The 11,022-nt window shown below is 39.7% G+C and overlaps 1 protein-coding gene across 2 annotated transcripts in view; it reads right to left on the bottom strand.

The window, feature by feature from the left end:
• Positions 1–2,554: 2,554 nt before the first annotated feature.
• Positions 2,555–11,022, bottom strand: part of XRCC4 (X-ray repair cross complementing 4) — a 315,918-nt gene continuing 307,450 nt past the window's right edge. Inside the window, exons 8-10 of one of the 2 annotated variants that reach the window (XR_010114442.1) lie at positions 9,136–9,223; positions 4,740–5,168; positions 2,555–4,022 (exon numbers count right to left, since the gene is read on the bottom strand). Coding sequence is in view for 1 of the 2 variants with exons in the window: in XM_063612826.1 (XP_063468896.1) it covers positions 9,178–9,223 (46 nt within the window). In the remaining variant the exon portion in view is untranslated. Of the gene's footprint in view, positions 4,023–4,739; positions 5,169–8,200; positions 9,224–11,022 lie in introns of those variants that run through there. The other variant, XM_063612826.1, reaches the window with a different exon arrangement.

Here is an 11,022-nt window from a genome sequence, read left to right as displayed (position 1 = left end):
TTCTGGGATAGTCAGACCTTTAAGTACTCTCTCTGATTTTATCTTCTGCACTCAGGGCATCTCTGGGTTTCCACAGGCAGATTTGTTCTTTTCTTCTGCAGAGCTCTCAGAGTCTATTGTAGGCTGACAATTTCTCTGCCCTTTTCTTCTGTTAAATGGCTCCCACTTAATTTTCATATTCCAGGAATTTTTTAAATGTCTCATCCTTTAGGGATGCACATACGCTACTCTCTCTCGTCTGCTGTGCCAGACTCTGCTCTTTACCACAGGGAACTGACCCCTGCAAATGACATTTTCTTGCCAACTGGCTTCCAACAGCTTCAGCCATTGGGAAATGCTGGTGGGATACTGAAGAGAGGGAAGAATGACAAAGGCAGGATATTTCTTCCATTTCTTTCTGCCTTGGGCAGTCTCTCTTGATGTGGCTACATTTCTTCCATCTCATTTAGACCCCAAACAGCCCCTTAATCCATGGTTCCAGCTCCTGCCAGGCAGTCCTGGATCCTGGGCTTTGGCAATGCCTTCTCCCTTGGTTGCTTCAGCCCTGCTGGTGGTAGTGGGTGTCCCTAATTTATCTGGCTTTTTAGATATTCCTACAACTTCATACATAGTTCCCTGTGTTGAATTCTATTGAACTATTTGACTTAATTTTCCTTACTCAACTCTGAGACATATACATATAAACGGGTATTCTATTCTATATATCTATGTTTAACGCAAAAATCTTGGAAGAAATGGGAGGTTAATGCGTGTGTTGTCTGCTATCTTGAATTTTAAAAATTTTGAGGATTTTTATTTGTATTGCCAAATTGCCTACTAGAACATTTGTATCAAGTTAGATTCCCACTAATGGTAGAGTAATATCCAGATCTTGACATTCTCACAGCATAGGATTGGACACTTCTTTTTAATCATTGCATCCAATCTTTATATGCAGATCCAATGAAAAGTTCAAGTTTTCTTGAATTCAGAAGGTCTCATATTTGTGTTGAGGTAACAGCTGGAAATGATCTATGAGGAAACAGAGCCAATAGCATTTGCCCAACTTTTGATTCAAGATGGCTGGCCAAGTTGCTAAGGAGCCCAGAATCCTATGAGAAAGATACAAAAAGCAGCTTTTCCAGTGTCTACTTTTTCCAGTGTCTGCTTGTGATATCTAAAAGGGAAGAATTATTCTGGCTCTCTAGAAAAGTAAAATTCCCCCAAATAAATAAAGTCATTGCTGAGTTCCAAATTATTAAAGCATGACTCAAAGAAGAGTGTGTCTCACAAAAGACTGAATCAAAATCAAATCCTAACATCCTTGCTTTCGAGCTAAATAATTCCATGGAAAAGGTTGTCATCTGTCTCCACAGGGCTCTCACATAGATTCCCAGCTGGAGAACTAAAGACGGAATAAGAATACTAGAAACAAGAAATTTCAAAAAAAAAAAGGAAGCTGTCTTTCCTCCATCTTAGGAAGTAACATCATAATTGCAGTTCTTACTGAAATCATGTGGAAATATCAATCTGGAGTCTTGATTAGCGACATCTGGGCATGACTCAGTCAATTTTATGGTGGTTTTGCCCAATATTTATTTTCACTGCAATGATGCTCTCGGTATTCATCACCTTATCAATTGCAAGTAGTCCTTCCACACACCCAAAAACTCTCCTATGCCTTCCATGTTTCTTCCACCTGCATAGGGAGCACATTGCCATATGCTTTTTCATCAGCTAATTGGCTGTGCTCTAAAGCACATCATTTAGGTTCTTCACATTGGTTTATTTATAAAATGAGTCTAACTGGTCCTGAAACTTCCATCCACCTCTGAGCAGCAGCTATGATGGTTGAGAGATAAAGATCCTCAGGAGGGCCATTTAGCCAGGGTCTTATATTGACAAAGGGCCTTAATTGGGCCATTTGTTCTTGCCTTCCAAAAAGGTTATTTTGTTATGTGTTTAGGGCATGATTTAAAGTACTTAAAATGTGCTATAATGTTTGCTATTCTGTTCTGACACTTCTTTCTTCTTCATTTTATTTTAAATCTTCAAGGAGACTAAAAAAAAAAAAAAAAAAATGGAAGTATCTCAGACCTCTCCACATGTGGGAGGGCCTGGCCCTATTATTCAGTGAGTTGACTCCATCTCTTTCACTCTCCCTTTGGTCTATGAACAGGTTATTGTGGGATGGAGAAAAGATTTGGTTTTATGAAGTGACGAATTGGTGTTCTGACTAAACCTGAATGTTTTGGTGACTGCTGGGGTGGAACCCAACAATTCTGCCAAGATGGGATTAGCAGCAATGCTACTTCCCCTTGGTGGAGATTGAGGCCAAAATCAAGGTTAAAGAAAAATAAAGAAAAATCAGTGTGCAAATGGACTTCAATTATAATAATCACCAGAAGTAGTTTTCAAAGCTTCAAAGCAAGAAAAATAGAAAACCTCATCAAAGACATTAACACACTGTTTGTAACTTGCCTAATGGCTATCTTTGCTGAAGACTGTTCCTAATGAGCGGAATTAAAAGCCAAGGTGGTCAACAGATTGGGCCAAATCAGGCACAACGAGATGTCCCTGGGGCTTTTTTATTTAATTCACCACAGTCTTCCACATATGGTTTCTTATCAGTATTATTAGTCATTACCCGTTCCTTTGACCCCTCAAGATCAAGAAAAGGTTCACACATTATTTTATAAATAACCATTTATCTTTTTTATAGTAATAAACATTATAAAAATTCACTACTGTATGTTTTACTTTATATCTGGATAATTAAAGTTTAATCCAATTAGTCCCTTATTAAGATGGGATGTCAAAGCATTTAGTATGACTAACCATTCGGTGTAGTGTTTTTATTTAAACAGAGGTTAACTTTTGGATATTAATTTGTTTCTTCAGTTCACTAGAGAATTATGAAGAAAATAACTAGCTGGAGGTGACAGTGTATGGCGTGGTGTTCTGAAAAACTGGGTGCCTCTTACTCTCTGTAAACTATTTGGCTCAAGCATACAAACCAATGTGTCCACACAAGACACTACTTCTGTCTTGCCACTTTTAAATGAAGTCTATTTTTCTCTCAACACTTTTTCTTACTGCTCAGCAAATAAGTATTTCAACTAAATTCAGTTTTTCAGCAATGGCTGAGGAAAAAGATAACAATATCATCTTTGTACATTTCCAAGATCAAGTTTTGCTATCTAGTCTCAGCCCTAGGAGAAATGTGAGTGTGTTCTCTTCTATATTCCAAGTGATGCCAAAAGGCAAAGTATGTTTGATGGGTAAGAAATGGCATCCTCATTTTATAAAACCTCTGTCTTTGAGAAGTAAGTAAGGCATATTTTTTTCCACTTTTGGCAGCTATCTGGAAATTCAGAGTCTCACAGCACAAAAACAGAGAACTAAAACAAAAAAACATTAAAATGACTCATGTAGATAATATTCACCAAACTAAGAATATAAGGAAAAGAAAGTGTCCACTATTTCTACAAGCACATCAAAATGTAGGATAAATGAGCCCATACAAGGCAAAGGTCTAGTCTTTAGCAGAAGGAAGGGCCCTCTGTCTGACTGTAGCCTTTGACACTGATGAAGCTGTGTGATTTAAGAACTTTTTGGGAAAAAAAAATTCTGGAAAGAACTTCTGCACTGTAGATTAGGCCATGGCTACTGCCTCTGTACAGCTTCCACTGTATCTGTTGCTTAGGCAAGAAGTACATGCTAGTAGGTCTCATTTTCAAGGAAGATGACTTCCAAAAAAGAGGTCGAATGGTCAATTTGAGAGCAGAGTTAGGCAGTGAATGATCAAGGATTGGAATGTCAAAGTCAGAGACTCCAGTTCACTTTATCCCCACTTGTGATGCTATCTTCACTTGGCTGAAAAAAAAATGTTGCTGGAATTATCCATCACTGGAGTAGGCATTTGTACTATTTGCAGTCTTTTGGGGAAATGTTTTCAGTGAGCATAAGAAACATTTACTTCTGTTTTGGAGGTCATCGTGGATGGAGTAGGTATGGCATTAATTCCTTTTGGCAGCCATATCCTGGAGGGGAAGGGAGAGCCAGGATTATCTCACAAATAGAAAGGAACAGCAAGTTTTACACCCACTGGCTTTGAAACGATAGCCAGTGACGTCTGACTGGAGTTGAGCAATGCACTTGAGAACTCTTTTGTCAGCATCTCAAAATGTAATAAACCCCTTGTATGAATGGCTTCTATGACACTGTGGCATGGGAAAAGTGATGTGCTGCCAGGTTAAAATGTAATGAAAGTTACATTCCTTTTATTATTCTTCTTCACATTCAAAGACATGGGGCCAGTGCTATGGGTAACAGTGTAAACACATGTAGCAGAAAGCCTGGTCAGGACTCTGATGACTCCCACATGCCTATTGTGTTAGTCTGTTCTCATGCTGCTAATAAAGACATAACTGAGACTAAGTAATTTACAAAGGAAAAGAGATTTAATTGACTCAGAGTTCCACGTGGCTGAGGAGGCCTCACAATCATGGCAGAAGGCAAAACGCACATCTTACCTGGCTGTAGACAAGAGCGAATATAAACCAAGCAAAAGGGGAAGCCCCTTATAAAATCATCAGATGTTGTGAGACTTATTTACTACCATGAGAACAGTATCGGAGAAACCACTCCCACGATTTGATCTCCCACCGGGTCCCTCCCACAACATGTGGGAATTATGGGAGCTACAATTTAAAATGAGATTTGGGTCGGGACACGGCCAAATCGTATCACCTACTCACCTCATATGGCCATAAAAGTAACCTCTTCTGGGTCCTCTTACAGGATGCTGGGTGATGAATGGCTTTTCCACATTGACAAAAGAGTTCAGGATCACAGGTTAATACTCTCTGCTTCTCACTAATGTATTTGCTTTGTGACAGGGCAGGTCCTCACAAACTTTGTTTTTGAATAAATTACATGTTTTCTTCTGTACCATGAAACCATCAATTATCCATAGATTTTTCTTTAAATGGAACCACTTTTTCTATTATTTTAAAAGATTATATCACTATTGTAAACAGATTTACAAACCATATCATTGGACTTAAATAGAAAGTAGCTATTATATATATAGATATACACAATGAATATAAAACAATGCCTTAAAGTTTGGGTAAATACTGTTATCTTCTGCTGAAGACTCCAAAAGTGAGGTGTAGACATTCTCTCTGTTAAAAAAAATAGAGAAAGGGCAAAAGGCAGTGTGAAGCGTGTTAAATACACACCAACACTGAATTAAGATTTTCTTCTTCATGTGATCAGGATTGAAAGACAATTCATAAAGAAGTCAATTTCTCATTCTGGAACTCAAAGTGATGATGCTGGGTCAGTGTGCCATCTTTTGTGCTGTCTCACTTTAGAAAATATTTCAGTGAAGAGTTTTTGGAAAACACGACTATATTCAAAAGAGCATTTCTATTGTTCAGTTAGACAACAGTGAGAAAGAGAAGTTGAGAAAAGAATGGGCCATTGCTTTTCCCCCACAATCAATTTCATTCAACAAGCAATATGAATTATATGCTCAGATATTTCAATTTATTTATTCTCTTATGGTGAGGAAAAACAAAGGCATTTGAAACAGATGACTAAAAAGCAATTCAACACTCAATGAAGGGTGCGTGCTAAGGACCTCGGCAAATGAGGATGCCCAAGGAGCCTTGAGCTCCTCTGCGTGAATAACTCAAAGAAGGGCAGATGGATTAGAAACAGAAGCCAAGCCGGGCGCGGTGGCTCAAGCCTGTAATCCCAGCACTTTGGGAGGCTGAGGCGGGCGGATCACGAGGTCAGGAGATCGAGACCATGGTGAAACCCCGTCTCTACTAAAAATACAAAAAATTAGCTGGGCGCAGTGGCTGGCGCCTGTAGTCCCAGCTACTCGGGAGGCTGAGGCGGGAGAATGGCGTGAACCCGGGAGGCGGAGCTTGCAGTGAGCCGAGATTGCGCCACTGCACTCCAGCCTGGGCGACAGAGCGAGACTCTGTCTCAAAAAAAAAAAAAAAGAAAAAAAAAGAAACAGAAGCCAATGCTGGGTAGAGCTGCCTAGTGGGGCTCAGGGCATAGCAAGCAGAAGGCAAGCGGAAGGAAGGTGAGATTTCCGCCTCCCTTTTTTCACCAAAAGAAGGACTATCAGTGTTCAAAAGAGTGAGAGAAACTCCACTCAGAATCCGAGAGAACTGGTCCTTAGATGTTCGATTTCATTTTCCAAGGTCTGACTGCCTTGTGCTATTGAGCATGGACTAAGAAGGGCTTTAGCACGCAAGCATTCTGCAGAAACAAAAAGTGAATAAAACAAGCTTATTCCTTGAAATTTATTGCAAGTGATATTTTTATAATGTGAACAACTTTTTGTTTTGTTTTGTTTTGTGTTTGAGACGGGGTCTCGCTCTGTTGCCCAGGCTGGAGTGCAGTGGCGCAATCTCGGCTCACTGCAAGCTCCGCCTCCTGGGTTCACGCCATTCTCCTGCCTCAGCCTCTCCGACTAGCTGGGACTACAGGCGCCCGCCACCACGCCTGGCTAAATTTTTTTTTTTTTTGTATTTTTAGTAGAGACGGGGTTTCACCGTGGTCTCGGTCTCCTGACCTCGTGATCCGCCCGCCTCGGCCTCCCAAAGTGCTGGGATTACAAGCGTGAGCCACCGCGCCCGGCTGCAAACAACTATTAAAACATTAAATCAAACTTTTATTTCCCATTTAAATGACCATCCAGTGGCTTTACATATGTTTTCTAGCAAATAACAATAGCAATAGCCCCAAATTTTTTGAGTATGAGGACTGTCATGCTAGAAATTATATTTTTAATGTCTGTAGATTGAGAAAATACATTAATGATCAAAGGCTGCTATTAATTTGGCAAAGCAAGTAACTGAATTTCTAAGTTATCCATCACCTGAACTACAGACAGTTTAAAAATAATGTGTGTCTATGACATATTATTTATTTAGTCTCTCCATACTGAATGTGCATATGGATTTACAGACCCCTCACAATAAATTCTGCTACCCCCAGGGGTCCAAGACCTACTGCTTGGGAACCACGGAGTAGGACAGGCTTATGATTGATGACAATGAGGAGGGCCTGGGGCACATCTGCTAGTCTTCTTTTGCTTTTATCATCACGTCCCTCACACTTTCTTCTTGAAATTCTGCACTCCACTTTGTTTACTGAAAATATTTCCTGTATAAACTTCTACAAGTTGGTTATGACTTCCCACAGTGGAAACATTTGTCATGCTAAAAAATAAATTGCACTTTGGAAATGTGCACATTTGGGATAAATATCATTTTAAATTCTAGATTCACAACTGTATTTAATAATTTTTTTTTTATTCCTTAACCTGGGAAGTGATTAGGTGGTTGACTGATATATAAGTCTTCATACTTTTGTGGCTTAAATATTTAATAATGTATTAAAGCAAAAGGATTTCCTGCACCCCAGTGCCAGCTGTTTCCCTTTATGTTGTTATCACAACAGGCCAATAAAATCTACCAATACAGTTATTACTTGCTGCACAAAGCAGAACTAAGCAACATTGTAAACTTACTTTGCTAGTGCTTTCTGGAATTTTCTTACTTGTCCTAGCACATTTTATCAGAACTTTGATTTAAAATGTGTTTGTGGACTTTTGCCCAATTATGTTTTCCTTTTTTGTGTGTGTCTGCCTTTTTGGTGACCCTAAGGATAATTCTGACTTTCTTACAAAGGATTTCTTCAATCTTTCATGTGTATGTTCCTGCAGTCAGCCCTTCTCCTTCCTCCATCAACAATGTCTTCCTTTTATCATGGCACAACTTTTTAAGCAACTTGTCCATACATTTGCTGTCTACACACACTCATGTCCCAGCCAATTTCAATCCACGTGGCTCTGGCTTCTGTCTCATCACTCCACTGAAAGTGCTCTTGCTGTGGTCATAGACCATCTACCTATGAGTCCACAGTTCACTTCGTTCTCAGCTCCCTCGCTCTCTCAGATGCATCTAACATGTGGATCACTCCTTTGAAACATGTTTTCTTCTTTATTTCCATTATACTCACTCATTTATTCATGTATTCATTCAGGAACACTTGCTCTGGGTACAGGGAATGGAACAGTAAAAAAGAAAGACTGGGTTCTTTATAAACTGACAATCTGAGATAATCAGAAAAACAAATATGCAGTTAAAATAGAATGTGCTAAGTGTTCTAGTGAGGAAGATATGGTTAAGAGGATACTCTCGAGGAATGCCTAATCAGGATTTGGAAAGTCAGTAACAGGTTTCTGAAGAAAGTGACACTGAATCCAAGACTCGTAAAACAAATAGGAATTAGCCAGAGGATGAAGGGAGCTTAGCGAGAAGGGGTACTCAAGACAAAGAGAAGAGTGGATGAAAGGGCTTGGAGGCAAAGAAAGAGCACAAGAGCTGAGGTGGATTAGTGTCAATCAGATTGGATGACAAAGAGGAAAATACTGAAAATGTCACTGGAGTAAGGAGGCACCATATGCTGACAGGCCTTGCAAGATAATTTATGAAGATTGGACTTCTTTTACTGAAGGCAGTGGAGAGCAGAGCAGGCAGAAGAATGAAGAATGTGGAGGTGGAAAGCGACTAAAGCAGGAGGAAGTGTTGGCATGGGGCAGAGTTAGAGGGAGACAGACTTGGTACGTGGCTGTGATACTGATGCAGGTAACACATGATGGTAATTTTACTGGGAATAGAGAGAATTCGCTATTACAGAGGAAGAAACAATAGAATTTGAAGATGGATTGGGGGCTGGAATTGGGGACAATGCTTAGTCACAGAGATGAAAAAGTCAATGATAATAATCACAATGAGGTTTCCAACTTTGGTGACCAGGTATTCAGTGATGACACACACCAAGTTGAAGAAGCCCAAGTAGGAACAAGGTAGGCTAAAGGTGGAAGGGAAATTATGAGTTCAGCTGGAGTTTTTAGACATTTCTAAAAAGCAGAAACAACTTGGACAGGCAGTAGGGTACCTGACATGCACTAGCCCTCCTCTGTGTCTTTCAGAGATAAGTAAAGAAATGAGGAAATAATGATGATTTATCTGTTCCTGAGAACTTTATTGGGAGCATGTCTGATTGAGCCACAATGCATGATGTGGAGAGGAGGACTGACATGGTTCTGAGGGGATCTACCTTTCTTCCGGGGATGAAGACACTTCCTATGACAGACAGAAGTCACAGCTCAAGATCCACGGCTTGGAGAATTGGAGTATTGGGGAATCTGCAACAAGAATCAGACACTTAGCATCACAGGTCTTGTGACTGCATTGTCTAGTTCTCAACAATATGATTTAAGGGGCCAAAGTCCTCACAGTTGTCAAGGAAAGTTTAGGAGGACTAAGAGCACCTCTGAAATAGCTAATACCTGAGTGTGGGGCTCTTGTCCTCTCTCAGAATCCTGTCAGGGATGCGGCAATATAGTCTAGGTTTGGGTTAGCAAATTAGACCAGGTTGATATGAGTAGAGAAGATTAAATATATGGGAAGAAAAAGACTCATATTTTCAAATCAAAACCACAGTGAGATAGCATCTCATACCAGTTAGAATGGCTTTTGTTAAAACATCAAGAAATAACAGATATTGATAAGGCTACAAAGAAAAGGGGACATTTACACACTGATGGTGGGAATGTAAATTAGTCCTGCCACTGTGGAAAGCAGTTTGGAGATTTCTCAAAGAACTAAGAGTTAACTACCATTTGACCCAGCAATCCCATTACTGGGTATATACGCAAAGGAAAGTAAATTATTCCACCAAAAGGACACCTGCACCTGTATGTTCATGACAGCTCTATTCACAATACCAAAGACATGGCATTAACCCAGGTGCCCATCAATAGTGGATTGGATAAAGAAAATGTGCCACATATACACTATGGAATACTATGCAGCCATAAAACAGAATGAAATCAGGTTCTTTGTAGCAATCCGAATGCAGCTGGAGGCCATTATCCTAAGCAAATAATGCAGAAACAGAAAACCAAATACCACATGTTCTCACTTATAAGTGGGAGCTAAACATTGGGTACACAGGGACATAAGATGGGAACAATAGACACTGTGAACTACTAGATGGGGGAGGGAGAGATGGAGGTAAGAGTTGAAAAACTATCTGTTGGGTATTATGCTCAATACCAGGGTGACAGGCTCAGTCATACCCTAAACCTCAGCATCTCGCACAATGCCTCCGTAACAATCCTGCCCATGCACCCTCTGATTCTATAATAAAAGTTTAAAAAGAAAACAAAGAAAGAAAAATGCTTTCTCTTTTGTATTTTAATGGTGTATCCCATTTGCAGTGAAGGTCTCATTTCTTGCAAGATCATTGCTTTTGCAATCCTATCTAGAGCACTACGTAAAAAGGAATCTTGAAAAAACGAGGAACTGGATTTTACTCACTTCTAAGAAGTTATGCAAGTTGCGACATATTTGCTTAATGCTAGTAACGTTTCTAATACCTCTAGTTGAAATATTGTGGCTTTCTGTGCTATTAGAGAGACAAAAATAAAAGAATTTCAATATTGTGGCCAAAAGGGGCCATTTTTCTGTTTTCAATATGAGTTTTCTGGTTAATATTCCCTGTTACCTATCATCTACCAAGTTCTATGTCTCTATCCATTCTAATGTCTTATACACTGACACGGTCGGCCTTGTCAAAAGGCTATTAACACAGCATTAATGGAGTGTATTTCACTTTAGGATGTCTGTAAGGATATAATTTCCCAGAAATTATATTTAGTATATCGTAAGGGTTGAAATCTTTTCTGCAAATGAGTAAACTTTTTGCAAATTAAGGACTATTGTAGGATCTACAGGAATTAGAGCTCGCTGATGACCCACATTTTTGTAAGCAGAGCACAGCCAGCTTCCCAATAGTGCCTTGCACCGGGGGAGCCCACTCCCTTCTGCTGTATTAGTCATTGTTAGCCACACCAGGGAGTGATTTAACCCAGGTTACAAAGAAGCAATTGTTCTGTTACCCTTGGGAGAGTGGTTAGTTAGTCACCAGCACCAAGTTTTA

This window comes from Symphalangus syndactylus, chromosome 11 (assembly GCF_028878055.3).
Source record: "Symphalangus syndactylus isolate Jambi chromosome 11, NHGRI_mSymSyn1-v2.1_pri, whole genome shotgun sequence".
Classification (NCBI taxonomy): Eukaryota; Metazoa; Chordata; class Mammalia; order Primates; family Hylobatidae; genus Symphalangus; species Symphalangus syndactylus.
Note: the sequence above shows the minus strand (reverse complement) of the source record. Positions and strands in the feature narration are given on the sequence as shown.